Genomic DNA, 16,209 nt, shown 5'->3' with positions numbered 1-16,209 from the left:
AGGTTCATTGCACAACACCCAATCCAGAATAGCTAATTCCCTAGTGGGCTCAACCACAAACTGCTCTAAAAGACATTCTGTTGGCATTGTAGAAACTCCCCCTTTTGGGATCCAGTACATAGCTGATTTTCCAAATCTACTTGCATTTTGAAATTTCCCCATGACTATTGTAACATGCCCTCTTGGCATGTATATTCTATCTTCCATTGGAATTTGTAGACCATATCCTTACTACTGCTTGGGGGTCTGTATATAACTCCCATCCGGATCTTTTTACACTTGCAGTTCCTTAGTTCTACCTGCAACAATTCAACACCTTTTGACCCTATGTCACCTCTTTCTAATGATTTGATTTCATTTTTTACCAACAGAGCCACGCCACCTCCTTTGCCTAACCATCTGTCCTTTCAATACATTGTGTATCCTTGGATGTTAAGCTCCCACCTATAATCTTTTTTTCAGCCACGATTCAGTGATGCCCATATGTCAATCTGTAACTGTGCTACAATTTCATCTACCTTATTCTGCATACTGCACGCTTTCAAATATGACACCTTCAGTCCTATGTTAACCCTTTTTGATTTTTATTTACCTTTTACATTCCAACTCATCCTGTTGACTGCAATTTTGTCCTATCATCAGCTTTTCCTTCCTAGCAGTCTCATTACACACTGCCTCCCCCTTTAGAATGCCATGCACCTGATTCGAGATATCCTTGACTCTGAAATCTGAGAGGCAACATACCATCTGGGCATGTCTATCACATCCAGAGAATCTCGTCTCTGATCCTCTGACTATGGTATCTCCTATCACCACTGCAGTGCACTTCACCTCTCTTCTTCTCTTCTGGCCACAGCACCAGACTTGGTGCTAGAGACCCGGTAACTGCTACTTCGCCCTGTAGGTCATCCCCCTCAATGTATCTAAAGTGGTATACTTATTATTGAGGAGAATGGCCACAAGGGCACTCTGCACTGGTCGTGTATTCTCTTCTTTCTCCTGACAGTTACCCAGTTATCTGCCTCCTGCAACCTAGGAGTGCCTACCTTCCTGTAGCTCCTATCTGTCACTTCCTCATTTTCCTCTGTGAGCCAAAGGTCATTGAGCTCCACCTCTAGTTCCTTAATACATTCTCTGAAGAATAACAGCTCAGTGCACCTGGTGCAGATGTGTTATCTGGGAGATTGGAGGTCTCCCTGAATTACCGCATCTCACACGTGGTACAAAACACTGCCCCTGGAGCCATTCTTAACAGACAAAGAATGAGGAATTAAGAGCAAAAAGAGAAACTTATCAGGTACTTTCCCTCGCCCAAGCCTGATGAGGCAAAGCCACTCCACACACTGGTACACTCACAGCAATGGCCATTCTACTTACACTGTCTTATCTTTATTTTTATGGAATTGGTGGTTTTGTGGCCATGTTTGCAGATGATATGAAGATAGGTGGAGGGAGCGGTAGTGTTGAGCAAGCAGAGAGGCTGCAGAGGACTTAGACAGATTCAGAGAATGGGCAACAAGGTGGCAGATGGAATACAGTCTTGGCAGGCAAATGGTCATGCACTTTGATAGAAAGAATAAAAGTGTAGACTCTTTTCTAAACGGAGAAAATTCAAAAATCCATGGTGCAAAGGGATTTGGGAGTCCTTGAGCAGGATTCCCTAAAGGTTAATTTGCAGTTTGAATCATTAGTGAGGAAAGCGACTACAATGTTAACATTCATTTCAAGAAGACTAAAAGTAATGCCAAGGCACTGGTGAGGCCTCACTGAGTTTTGTGAACAGTTTTGGGCCCTCATTTAAGAGAGGATGCGCCGACATTGAAGAGGTTTCAGAGGAGGTTCATGAGAATGATTCCGAGAATGAAAGGGTTATCATATGAGCAGCGATTTAATGCTTTGGGCCTGTACTCACTTGAATTTAGAAAAATGGGGGGGGGGGGGGCGCGTGGATCAAAATTTGGCCTATCTACCTCCACCGTGCCACTGAGACTAAGTGGTTTCAACGTAAGGAGAGTCTGGGAAAGGCCCAACCAGCTACATCTTTCACCACTTCAATGACCTACACCTGCCAACACTACAATAGGACTTGTAGATCATGGATCAGCCTCTTTAGTCATCTCAAGACCCACAAGTGACCGGATCAACCACCAGGAGAAGAATCATAATCGATTACCAGTGATCGCTAATGAATGAATGACTCAGGGGGGTTCTGTACATCTCATGATCATGATGAGATAATTGGGCCAGGGCAACTGGAACCACGAGTGCCTTATGAGTTTTAACCACTTGGATTATGCTGTAACTTATTCCTTTTTGATGGACTGACTTGGGAAAATATCAACATTTTCATATTTGCCCAAGTGTATCAAAGCAGTCAGCTGAACAAATTGAAATAAGATTCAACATAACTTGATTGGTTAAACCCATAATAAGACACTCATTAAGTTTCTGAACAAATAAATGCTAATAAATCTGCATTTTTACTAGTTACTGTGCATATTGACAACATAGTTTTAATCATTTCTGATTATGCATGACTATATTTTCCACAACTACTTTTGGAGTTTAGCCAACTAACACTGTGAAACTATTCAGAACTGCTTCTCGTTTTTCATCCTGTGAGAATTACTGTACCTAATTAAGATACAATCTCACAAATTTTTCTTTTGCTGATCTTTTGTAATGCTATTTTCATTTTTTTTTGGTAAGTTATTCATTAGTATTACCCTAAGAATACAGTTGATTTGCTTAGTTTAGCAAATAGGTTACTAGAAATGCTACTACATTCCGCACTTTAAGCCTTAAGAATTTCTTTAATTTCCTGTTTGTCAAGCAGCTTCTACCCAAGGACAGCTTGCACAGCAATAGACACTGGCATTCAATCATATTAGAAATTGGGGGGGGGGGGGGGGAGGGGCATTTCCAGTTACTTTGTCTATTTTTGCTATTCATGTATAACTGATTATTTTATTGATAGTTTGTTGACTAAATTAGTTAAATCTTCATTTTCTTTCATTTGTCCTTTTGTCCAATTCCACTGAATGAGCGGGCCTTGCAAATACACGAGAGGACCTATTTCCTTTTGCAGTCAGTTCTCCTTTTACCACATCTACACTCTGTAAGCTTGGCCTTGGATTTCAGATATGATTCCTATTTGAAAAATGACATTGTTAATAATGTTGTTCAGCTATTTGGCATCTGGATGAAATATTTAGTGGAATGTGCCCAAAATTAAATGTGAAATGAAAAGAGGAGAGGTGGAAAAAGAAACATTTTCATATATTCAATTATTTTGTTGGATGTTGCATTACTAGATATCTGTGGAATTTCTAGAGCTATATATCAATTTCCCTTGTCCAGCTTTTTGACTAATTGAAGTTGAGTAAGGATACTTAATAGAGATTTTTTTCATTATTATCATCCCATCAATGAAACTGCATAAGTGTTCTATGTGTGAATATGTGCTAAGTGGCTAATATAGGAGAAAAATAGCACTTCCTTGTCTTTTTTCTTAATTCTGCACCTATTGAGCACAACTAGTTTTGCTCTCTGAAATATGACTATATAGATTTTATTTCCAGATCAAGCAGGTGCAGGATGAAGAAAGAAAACAGCTTGTTCAGCTTCGGGATGTACTTAAAGCAGGACTTCAGGTTGAACAAAAAGAGGTGAGCAGTATTTCGAGTGCCGTAATGCTGGTGCAAAATGTTATAACATTATTGAAAAGCAATAATTTCTGTTTGTGTTTCGTCAATTTACTTTTTACAGTCAGAGAACAAGTTTGTGTAAATAGCCACAATGGATACAGATGATTGTTAGACAGGCTGTGGCTTAAAGTGCTTTATTACTTTCATCAACCTGACTCCAAAACAATAATGTCAATCTAAATGTTGTCATAAGACAATCAGTGTTGAGGCTGTCAGAAGCTCTAAAGTTAGCACTTACAGGTAGACTGTCAACAACTCACCTACAGGAGTAGCAAAGTGTCCATGGCTTATGAGCTGCCCTGAAGTATGCCATAATTGGTAGTTGCAAAGAAATGCAGAGCTATGACTGATTTGGTGAGAATGACTACAAGCTAATCAGTTGTAAATGTAAGATGCAAGTTCTTAGTGAGACTGGAAAATGTGAATCATTTCTCAAATATTAGGATCCACATCTTGATGAAGACAGATGCCAGTGGTGAAATTCAGCACTGCATCAGTTGATGTGCCTACAGTTCCAGAGGTCTACTGGAATATCGTTGACCTAAAGACAGATAGACTGAGAGTGCACAAGGCTCAACAATGGCATTATATTCTCAAGTTCTTAAAAGGTGGTAAAGCCGTCTACAGCTCAAACACTGCTTCCCCAGTGAAAACCAGAAATGGGATTGAACACCTTTGATTCAAGTTGTTAATGCTTGCTGGAAAGAACACTTCAAAGAATTCATCAACTAGTTTTTAATATTAGTGCCTTTGACTCCTTCTCTCAGCAGTTTATTTCTAACTGATAGGAAATTGAGAAAACCATGTCACATCCGAAAAATTGTGCATTGGAAGAACACGGTACCCTGCTAAGATCCTAAGAAGCTTAAGTATCAAATCTATAATCGCATTTTACTCATCTGAAAAGAGTAAGGTATGCCAAAGATTATCTTTAAGAAAGGAGAGGAGGATGTCTGGTAACTACAGGGAAGTTTCTACAGGGGAATGTTGTCACAAGAGTCTTTCTGAAGCAACTTCTCCAGTGGCTGAAAATCTGGTTTCCAAATTACACGATGTATTTTGTCCATCTTGAGACATACTGGTCATGATCTTGACTGCATAATGATTATTTTTTTAAATACATGCATTGTTAAGTATCAGCCTTTTTCAAATATGCCAAAGCATTTGCTTCATCTTTCAAGAATGATTATGGAATACCCTGCTCAAATTCAACTGCCAACAGAAATCCATCTCTTTCTTATGTTTGCACCATGATATGGTTTACAACAGAGCCATAAGAACATAAGAAATAGGAGCAGGAGTAGGCCATCTGGCAAATCGAGCCTGCTCTGTCTTTCAATAAGATCATGGCTGATCTGTCCACGGACTCATCTACACCTACCTGCCTTTACCCTACACCCTTAATTCCCCTACTATGCAAGAATCTATCCAACTTTATCTTAAATATATTTACTGAGGTAGCCTCCACTACTTCATTGGGCAGAGAATTCCACAGATTCACCACCCTCTGGGAATAGCAGTTCCTCCTCATTTCAGTTCTAAATCTACTCCCGCAAATATTGAGGCTATGTCCCCTAGTTCTAGTCTCACCTATCAGTGGAAAGAACTCTCCTGTCTCTATCTTGTCTAGCTCTTTCATAATCTTTCTGAATTCTTCTGAATTCCAGTGAGTACAGTTCCAAGTGACTCAATCTCTCATCTCTGGAATCAACCTGGTGAACCTCCTCTGCACTGCCTCCAAAGTCAGTATATCCTTCCTCAAGTAAGGAGACCAGAACTGCACACAGTACTCTGGGTGTGGCCTCACCAGTACCTTGTACAATTGCAACATAACCTCCTTGCTCTTAAAATCAGTTCCTCTAGCAATGAAGGCCAACATCCCATTTGCCTTCTTGATAGCCTGCTGCACCTGCAAACCAGCCTTTTGTGATCCATGCACAAGTACTCCTACGTCCTTCTGCACAGCAGCATGCTGCAATTTTTTTTTACCATTTAAATAATAATCTTCTCTTCCATTTTTCCTTCCAAAGTGGATGACCTCACATTTACCAACATTGTACTCCATGTGCCAGACCCTTGCCCACTCACTTAACCAATCTAAATCTCTCTGCAGACTCTCCATATATTCTGCACTCTTTTGCTTTTCCACTCAATTTAGTATCATCAGCAAACTCAGATACACTACACTCAGTCCCCTCTATTGAGCCAATCTCAATGAAGACCAGTGTCAAACAAAGCTGCATCATTCACCCAACACTTTACTCGTTCTTTCTCATTATAACATTCTACCTCACTTCCAAAAATGCCTTGCAAGTGAAGCTATCTTCAACCAGCAACACTCCAGATGTAAATCAAATCTCAGTTGTCAAACTGTAAGATTAGATTAGATTATGAGGACACTGAGTCCTCGTTTACTGTCATTTAGAAATGCATTCATTAAAAATGATACAACATTCCTCCAGAATGATATCACAAGAAAACACAGGACAAACCAAGACTAAAACTGACAAAACCACGTAATTATAACATATAGTTACAACAGTGCAAAGCAATACTATAATTTGAGAAAGAGCAGACCATGGGCACGGTAAAAAAAGTCTCAAAGTCCCGATAGACTCATCATCCCACACAGGCGCCATGTACCTCCAAGCACCGCCAACTTGCCGATACAGCACCATTGGAAGCACCCGACCGCAGCGGACTCTGAGTCCGTCCGAAAACTTCGAGCCTCTGACCAGCCCCTCCAGCACAGCCACTCCGAGCACCATCCTCTGCCGAGCGCTTCGACCCCACCCCGGCTGCTGAACAACAAGCAAAGCTGAGGACTCGGGGCCTTCTCCTCCGGAGATTCTGGACCACACAGTAGCAGCAGCAGCAGCAAAGCAGGCATTTCAGAAGTTTCACCAGATGTTCCTCCGTGCTCTCACGTCCGTCTCCATCAAATCAAGATTGTGCACGGTACCCTACTTGACAAATAACAGACATCACCACCGGAGTGGCTGCTGCGAGCTGCGTCGCGCTGCCATCTTCTCCTCCCTGATACAGATGACATTTAATTTTGTGGATGTTTGGAGGCCATGTCAAAGTCACCGTTGACTTGTTCTGAAAGGGTGTCTTACACTCAACATCTGTAAGACCCACTGCCTGCCTGCCCACCTACATCACAATGCCCAGCAACAATAATGTTCATGGCAAAACTTAGTTTTCAACTACCCAATTCCTCTATCAACCAAAAGCTATGCTGTCACACTGAATGAAGTGGTGCACATTATCATCCAGATCTAACCTATCACAAAACATATTGTTTACTGAACAGCAGATATCTCTGCACTCCTTTGTGCTTCTGGAAAACACCACCTACGTTGTTTCTACAAAATATTACAAATTCTATGGAAGAAAAGATGAATCAAAGTCGGTGTCCTCTCCCAGGTTAACATCACAACCATCTGAAGCTTTAATGACACTCAGTGAGCCACTTTGGGTGATGTACATTGTGCACCTGCCTAAACCAGATTCCCACAATGGTCTATATACTGAAGTATGTGTATTGAAAGTCTCTTTGCGAAATTGCAGTATTTCCCCTGACTTCTAGAAGTCTCTAGCTTTCTTTGAGGCAATAACAAACAAGATAAAGACAAAGGAGAGTCAGCGGATGTTGTTTACCTGGATTGTCAAGGCCTTTGACAAGGTGCTGCAATGAGGCTGCTTAACAAGATAAGAGCCCATGGTATTACAGGAAAGATACTAGCATGGATAGAAGAAGATTGGCTGACTGGCAGGAGGAAAAAGGTGGGAATAAAGGGGGCCTTTACTGGTTGTCTGCCAGTGACTAGTGGTGTTCCACAGGAATTGCTTCTTTTCACGTTGGATGATGGAACTGATGACTTTGAGGCTAAGTTTGCAGTCGATACAAAGATAGGTGGAGGGGTAGGTAGTGTTGATGAAGCAGGGTGTCTGCAGATGGACTTGGATTGGGAGAATGGGCAAAGAAGTGACAAATGGAACATAGTGTAGGGAAGTGTGTGGTTATTCACTTTGGTAGAAGAAATAAAGGTGTAGACTATTTTCCAAAAGGGGAGAAAATTCAATAATCTGAGGGGCAAAGGAACTTGGAGTCCTTGTTCAGGATTCCCAAAAGGTTAACTTGCAGGTTGAGCTAGTGGTAAGGAAGGCAAATGCAAAGTTATCATTTATTTTTAGAAGATTAGAATACAAGAGCAAGTATGTAATGCTGTGGTTTTATAAGGCATTAGTCAGACTGCACATGGAGTATTGTGAGCAGTTTTGGACTCCTTATCTGAGGTTACGTCCACACTAGACCGGATAATTTTGAAAACGCCGGTTTCGCATAAAAACGGCAGGCATCCACACTAGGCATTTTTGAAAATACCTCTGTTCACATTAAAACGGACATTTGGGTGAATCTCTTCCTCCTGGGCATGCACAGAAAACAAACAAAGTGGAATCTGTATGCTTGGTGCGTGTTTGTCCAGTTACGGACTAGAAAAATTTAAAAGGAAATTGCCAAACGAAAGACTTGGTGCACTTTTGTCCAGAAATATTTCCTACAGCCATAGTCTCTTCACCGATGAAAGGGACGACAGCTACAACTAAATGCAATAAGGCTTGTTATTGGGCAAAAGTGAAATTTGCTGTTACCTCATTTAGCCATTTCTTTGTGTATTATTTTGCTGTATTTAACATGTGCAATAAAACGAGCTACTGGGCAAAAGTGACAATTGCATCTATTTGTTCCGTCACCATTTGTTCCAGCATGTCATGACAGAGGTTTTAAAAATAGCCAATTATCCTGTACACACTACACCGGATATTAAACGTTTTCAGATTTATTCACTCTGGAGAGCATTTCTAAAAAGCTCTGTTTTCAGAGGAGGAAAACTCTGTTTCAATGTGGATGGAAGGTCAAAACGAGAAAAAGCTTTGGTTATGGATTTATCTGGTCTAGTGTGGACGTAGCCTTAGAAAAGATGTGCTGTCATTGAAGAGGGTTCAGAGGAGGTTCATGAGAATGATTCTGGGAACGAAAGAGATAATGTCTGAGAGCGTTTGATGACTCTGTGCTGTACTTATTGGAGTTTCGAAGAATGAGAGGGGATCTCATTGAAACATATTGAATAGGCTGAACAGAGTGGATGTGGGGAGGATGCTTCCTCTAGTGGATGAGTCTAGGGCCAGAGGGTGCAACCTTAGACGAGAGGAGCATAATTTAGAAAAGAGATGAGGAGAAATTTCTTTAGCCAGATGGTGGTAAATCTGGATTTCATTGCCACGGGCGATTGTGGAAGCCTAGTCATTGAGTATATTTAAAGCAGAGGTTGATAGATTCTTGATTAGCCAGGGTGTCAAAAGTTACAGAGAGAAGGCAAAAGAATGGGGTTGAGAAAGATAATAAATCGGCGATGATAGAATGGTAGAGCAGACTCAGTGCGCCTAATGACCTAATTCTGTTCCTGTGTCTTATGGTAATATAGCTCATGACTGCTCATAGTGGAGAATGAGAATTTGGAATGATATTGACAACTTTAGATACACTTTCAAGATCAAATAAGATTAACAATAGAACTTTTTTTTTAAAGATGGAGAGAAAAAGTATGTTTGAGTGTTTCTAATATTGTTAATATATAAACTGAGTTGTGAAAAGGATTTTGTTAACATTTCAACACCATCCACAAGTAGTGATATTTGGCAATGTGAAACTATATTAGTCTCCAGAATTAATGTGCAGAATTACAGGTATTTTGGGTCATGATAGTTAAAATATTCTGTTGATTTATTTCTATATGGTAAGTGGTTTGTCAGATAATAAGAATACAGAATAACATAACATTTGGTAATAAATGCATGTGATTAATAATATATCAAAACTGTGCTAGATATGATTTGTTAACACTTTTTGTAACTAAAGGATATATTTTGCTTCCTTCCAAAATGCAAATACGTTTGTGATCAAAGTCTAGGAGAGTAAGTTATTCTTGTATTTTCCCTGCCTGTTAAATATTATCTGTTTGTTTAATTTTAGTCGGAGAACATATTTAGTATTTGTACCACGTTTGAGTAAGATTATTTGAATTTTTGCACAAATGTAAATTTGTTACTTTTAAGACAAAAAGTAAACAGTAATTTGTTACAGTTCATATTTAAGTGCTATAATATTTTAAATTATTGATGAGTAGGACAAAGAAGAATTATGGTGGTTACAACAAAGGAAAATCACCGTCAAATAGCAAATACATTTCTAATCATTTTTACATAACTTTACAAAGAAAAATCCAACTTTTACCCCTTGCAAGTGAAGTTGTTGCTTTCATCTTTTGAGTCCAAAGCAAATTACCTTGATTCAAAACCAGCAAGTTTTAGTTGCATGCATGTCTGGGATATTAACAAGTTCAATATACTTGCATGATTTTATGTTGACTAATGATGATAGAGAATAAATTGCAGCAGGAATTATATAGGTTATGAAAGTAAATTTGGAAACACTATGATGGAAGGTCAGGTGCTTAGGAATGAATGCCTAATGCATAAAAATGCATAATGTCATCTTTCCTGGCATGACTTTGAAACAAGGAAGGAAATAAAAGTACAAAATATGTCACTTCCTGTAAGAAATTTCCTGATACTGTTAACCTTTAATCTAAGTTGCAGATCATGGTAAATGCAATCATCTTTCTCAATTTGACTAAGATTCATATACAATGGATTCTGATTAATAGGGCCATGGGTAATCAGGGTAGCTGCTGGGACAGCTCTTAAAGAACAAAAACAAATTGAGAAAGTAGCTGGGATTCCCTTTATTTGGAGCAGGAGACTTGCCTAACATTTTCTAACTAGCGTCAGTCACGTGCATGTCGTGTGGCCGTTAGGCAGTACACCGTTTGATGTTGCAGTGTTTGCCGAGCTTGGCAATTAGCTTGCACTTTTCATCACCAATTGAGGTGACATCCTCAGTGCACAGTTGTTGGTGTCTCTCTCTGGGAGTGTTTGCGTTTATATAGCCCCCACCCCCTGTTTGCTCACTTGTCTTGGTCCAGATTGGCTTACCTCTTCAGTTGACCTTTGCATTCTATTGGCTCGCGTTCTTTGGCTCTTAGGGGTTTGTAGATGACATCTATTTCAATCTGTTTGTTTATGGAGTTATCAGAAGAAAACCATGCACTGAGGATGTCACCTCGACTGGTGATGAAGCGTCTGCAAGCTAATTGCCAAGCTCAGCAAACACTGCAACGTCAAAAACCTCACCTGAGCTACCAGTGTTTACCTCCATCCTAAGCACTACGCCATGTTCTCTCTAAGCTGTGCAGTCGCACAGTAAATGAAAAGCTCCCACACTCATAGCCATTGTTGCCACGCAGCTGGAATTTTCTTACTTAGCTTCTTTGTTACTATCACCAACTATGACAAATGCATTGCCTCAAAAATATCGCAGCAATACTGCAATTTCAAATTTATTGTTTCTGAGAAAGTTAACACTGGTTCAATTAAGAAATTCACTGATATGTTGAACTACATGCTTAGAAACAAAGAATTTGAGGAACTGTCAGTTCTTGTTGACATCATTGGAATATTTCAGATTTTTAGTGCTGACTGCAAATTGTGGATTCAGTCTTATGCATTCAATCAAATGTAAATCCAGAAACAGACTAAAAGTGGAACATTTGGATGTTTTAATGAGGATTAAGGTGCATCTTTCCTCTGGATGTAAAATTAATCTGGACAATGTTTACAAAGTACAAAGTAAAATTTTCCTGTGGTCATACTCAGCAAATGTATAGAATATCAACTATAACATGATCAATCAAAAATCAACCAGAGTGCAGAAGACAACAAACTGCAAAAGGAAATATAAATAAATAGCAATAAATAATGAGAACATGAGAAGGTGAGATAAAGAGTCCTTAAAGTGATATCATTGGTTCTGGGAAACATCTCAATGATAGGGCAAGTGAGTGTAGTTATCCCTTTTTATTCAAGAGCCTGATGGTTGTGGGATAGTGACTGTTCTTGAACCTGTTGGTCTGAGTCCTGAGGCTCTTGCACCTAATGAGAGCAGCGAGAAGAGAGCATGGCCTGGGTGGAGGTGCTGTCTGATGATGGATGCAGTTTTCCTACGACTGTATTTCATGTGGATATGTTCAATGGTTGGGAGGGCTTTACCCATGATGTACTGGGCCAAATCCACTACGTTTTGTAGACAATGGATTTGTAATTAAGACTGACAAGAAAATGTTTATGAAACATGAAAGATTTTCTTTGTACTGTATTTTATTATACCCTTAAATTAATAAAATCAAAAGAATGTGATTTTTCAATTTGCCTTCTAAATATTCATAGCATGCATATTACCAAAGAAAAACACAAATAAAGTGCTGTGCAGTTCTCAGTCTTCGTAAAAATTTCCTGCTCAGAGCAATGGTTGGTCTGCACAGCTGTAAAAATAAATTAGAGCTAGAAGTTTTTAAATAGTGTCAGTTGCCTGTGTTTGTGTTCAAGAAGCAGTGACTTTTGTCACTGATAGTTGGTGAGAAATAAGCAGTAAGACTATTCAGAACCGTGGTTTCAAGCATTCAGACTTGGAGATACCAAAAATGGCTGAGCGAAAATGAAATGATCACTACTTCAACACGTTAAGAACTACAAAGACACTGAGCTCTGTGGCTCCAAGTAGCTGTTTGCATGCAACAGCAGCTATACACTGGTACACCAGGGGGCAACATGGGGGCTAAATGAGGTGTAGGTAGCTGAAGGATCTCATACCCCAGTGAGATAGGGGCATGCCTGTCCTAGTATGAGAAGTCAGCTCTGGTGGACTGGGCGGGTGGGATCTTCAGTGAGATCTAATGGCCAGGAAGGCGGTTCAGCAACACCATGTAGTGAACGAAGGGCACAATGAGGCACAGCAGTCATGATCATCCACATTAACCAGGGAAGACTGCAATTGTGACGTCTATTCATGCCACTGGACCCAGGCCTCTGAGGTTAGGAGAGAGGAACTGCCCCAATGAAACAGCTTTTCTAGTTTAACAGCTACGGCACAGATTTTCTGCCATTGTTGGATGCAACAGTAGTATTGGTAGTGTTCTAATTTGTTCTGTATTTCATTTCAGTACATAATATGTCACTCAGTTAAATGGTAATTTGTCTTTTTTTCATATGGATAGATAGGTAGATATACTTTATTAATCCCGAGGGAAATTTGGTTGCGTTACAGCCGCACCAACCAAGAATAGAGCGTAAATATAGCAATACAAAAAACCCCAACAAGCAAACACCAAAATGCAAACTATGCCAGATGGCAAATAAGTCCAGGACCAGTCTATTGGCTCAGGGTGTCTGACCCTCCACGGGAGGAGCTGCACGTTCGATGGTCACAGGCAGGAACAACCTCCCGTGCCGCCAAGTGTTGTATCACGGTGGAATGTGGCCGAAGTCCAACAGTAAAAAGTTCAATATCCAGTCTGCAAACACATTCCTCGATCGTAATATACCCCGGATTTCACCATCCGTTGTTAGCCAGAACAGAAAGCACCCAACTCCTTTACGCTTACCGCTTTCAGTGCACTTCCGGTCAGCCGGAATGGTATTACCCACCAAACTCCTCTTCTCCAAAAGTCTCTGTTGTCTTGACCTGGTCCTCTTTCCTCGGCTTTGTGATTCCCCCTCTGTGTGTTTTCCTCCAGATTTCAGCAGGGGTGTCCACCGCTCTGTTCACTAAGCCGGCTGGTCTTTGCTGGTCCTTGGAATACACAATGCGACCTTGCTTCTGTCCCGCGTGTCGGGATGTAACCATTTCCAGCACTAAAGAAAACCCAAATAAAACTCTCTCTACCAGCATGTTAGAGAGGGTGCAGCTTCGACATGTTACCATGAGAAAAAAAAATACAAAAAAAAATGTAAATTAAGAAGTAAGAAGAAGGAAGTAAGAATAGATGGGAACGGCTGTACCAGGCTGCATGTATGACCGGCGCATGCGCACTATACCTTTTTAACTATTTCCATGAAACTTTGGCTAATTGGGGCAGCCATGTAATTGAGCCAAGATGTACTGGTGCCAATGTGTCCCAATTAACTGGAATCCACTGTATATCTGCTCTTCCTTTGTACTGTATTGGCATTTCTGCATTGCTCTCCAGTTTTCTGAAGTAGATAAATATAAACGGAACAATATTCTCCATATTAGCAGAAAATCTATAAGTGGTTTTGTACATAGCAACTAATATTTAATGCATTTTAAATTATGAAGTGTTATTGAGAAAAATCAGTACTGATAATTCATGGAGTTGCCTGGACTGGGGGGGCATGCCTTATGAGAATAGGTTGAGTGAACTCGGCCTTTTCTCCTTGGAGCGTTGGGGGATGAGAGGTGACCTGATAGAGGTGTATAAGATGATGTGAGGCATTGATCGTATGGATTGTCAGAGGCTTTTTCCCAGGGCTGAAATGGCTAGCATGAGAGGGCACAGTTTTAAGGTGTTTGGAAGTAGGTACGGAGGAGATATCAGGAGTAAGTTTTTTTACACAGAGAGTGGTGAGTGCGTGGAATGGGCTGCCGGTGACAGTGGTGGAGGTGGATACGATAGGGTCTTTTAAGAGATTCCTGGATAGGTACATGGAGCTCAGAAAAATAGAGGACTACAGGTAACCCAAGGTAATTTCTAAGCTATGGACATGTTCAGCACAGTTTTGTGGGCTGAAGGGCCTTAATTGTGCTGTAGGTTTTCTATGTTTCTATAAACAGAAACAAAAAAAAAATTGGATTAGTCAGCATCAGTGGAGAAAACAAAGTTAACATTTTAGGGATAATCTTTTATCATTCCCCCATTCTTGATTAAATTGAGTTGTAAGGTGTAACAAAATTATTGTTCCATTTAGGATTCGCAGGTTCGGCAGAGCACCATGTACAGCTTGCATCAACCTCAAGGAAACAAAGAACATGGAACAGAAAAAAGTGGTGCTTTGTATAAAAAAAGTGATGGGTATGTTACATTTTTTCTGTTATTTGTTGAACAATTTTAAGAAATACCAGTGAAACTCTTCATCTTAAAAACATTTATCAAAGAATTATCGACTTTATTGAAGCAAGGTAAGCAAACCAGCCAGAGTGACAAATTTTAATGATGTAACTATTATTAGCCTCATGTTGTGCAGCATACACAATTGCTGTCTCTGGAGTTCTCAGTTCTATCCCATTAGGCTGTTCACTGCTAACAAGCATGGCTGTCGGCAATGAGCAGAAATCCCCGGCTCCTTAAAAGTGAAACCTGTAAAATCATCAGAAGTATGTGAGGACCCAGGAGAGGTGCTGCTTGGGATGAAGTGTGATAAGGTGCCTTGCATTCTTCTCCAGACCGTGTTTGCTAATCCACAGTCTGCAAAGAGGTGGGTGACTGTCTGTTCCTCATCTCAATTGCCCAAAGGGCAGCATGCATTGAGATTGAGATTCCAACCATGCCGGAAAGATCTGACAGCGATGTCTGCTGTCACCGCCAACCAAATGACGGTTTGATGCTTGTTCGTGATTTCTAGCGAAGAGGCCAGATGATTTGGGTAGTCTATTCATGTCTCAATGTGCTTGCAGGGCATTCTATGGAGACAACTGCTTGATGGACTTGTGGGTCAATGTGTTTATCTAGAAGAACTTTGATTCAAAAGATAGGTATTGGGTCATTGTCCAGCTGTCTGGGTCGCTGGTTCCCATGCTGCCTTTCCACTAACTTCAACCCTGGTTTGTGCACTCTACTTTAAGTCATTGGATCCCCTGGTACTCATGCGCCTTTTAACTTGGAAGATTTTCTATCATAAAGTGTGGCCTCTAAAATTAGTAAATTAAAAATATTTTGAAGCATTCTTAGGTATGGCATTCAATCTGCCAGTTGGCTGGAAAATCTGCCAATCCAGCATTGCCAGTATCCCAAGGGTAATGTGAGTTTCCTTATATGTGGTTATGTATGGTTAAAATAACTCATGCAGCTTTATGAATGGCTCTTAAAAGTGGGCCTTCCCAACAAAGGATATGCACAACTGTAGCCAGAAACCAGTGACCTTGGAGGTTCAATGTAATGACTTGATATTTAGAGGTCCAAAAACAATTCAGAAATATTTCCAATTCAAAACAAGTAATATTTTCTAAAGTACATGAACTGTGGTTAGCTACATGCAAATTTTAATGTAATTTTTTTTTCCAGGCTTAGGAAAGTGTGGCAGAAAAGGAAATGTACAGTAAAAAATGGTTATCTAACGATTTCACATGGAACAGTAAGTTTCAAAAAAAGCTTTATATTTTCTAAGGTAGAATTGACCATAAGACATAGGAGTTGGATTAGGCCATTCATCCCATCGAGTCTGCTCTGCCATTCCATCATGGCTGATCCTGGATCCTACTCAACACCATACACCTGCCTTCTTGCCATATCCTTTGATGCCCTAACCGATCAGGAAACTATTAACTTCTGCCTTAAATATACTTACGGACTTGGCCTCCACC

The 16,209-nt window shown here is 40.2% G+C and overlaps 1 protein-coding gene across 1 annotated transcript in view; it reads left to right on the top strand.

Moving 5' to 3' along the window:
* Nucleotides 1-16,209, top strand: part of asap2a (ArfGAP with SH3 domain, ankyrin repeat and PH domain 2a) — a 257,441-nt gene that overhangs the window by 153,265 nt on the left and 87,967 nt on the right. Inside the window, exons 9-11 of the mRNA XM_063037946.1 lie at nucleotides 3,582-3,668; nucleotides 14,598-14,701; nucleotides 15,911-15,980. Of these exons, the coding sequence (XP_062894016.1) occupies nucleotides 3,582-3,668; nucleotides 14,598-14,701; nucleotides 15,911-15,980 (261 nt within the window). The remainder of the gene's footprint in view (nucleotides 1-3,581; nucleotides 3,669-14,597; nucleotides 14,702-15,910; nucleotides 15,981-16,209) is intronic.

Source organism: Mobula hypostoma, chromosome 2 (assembly GCF_963921235.1).
Source record: "Mobula hypostoma chromosome 2, sMobHyp1.1, whole genome shotgun sequence".
Lineage (NCBI taxonomy): Eukaryota > Metazoa > Chordata > Chondrichthyes > Myliobatiformes > Myliobatidae > Mobula > Mobula hypostoma.
Note: the sequence above shows the minus strand (reverse complement) of the source record. Positions and strands in the feature narration are given on the sequence as shown.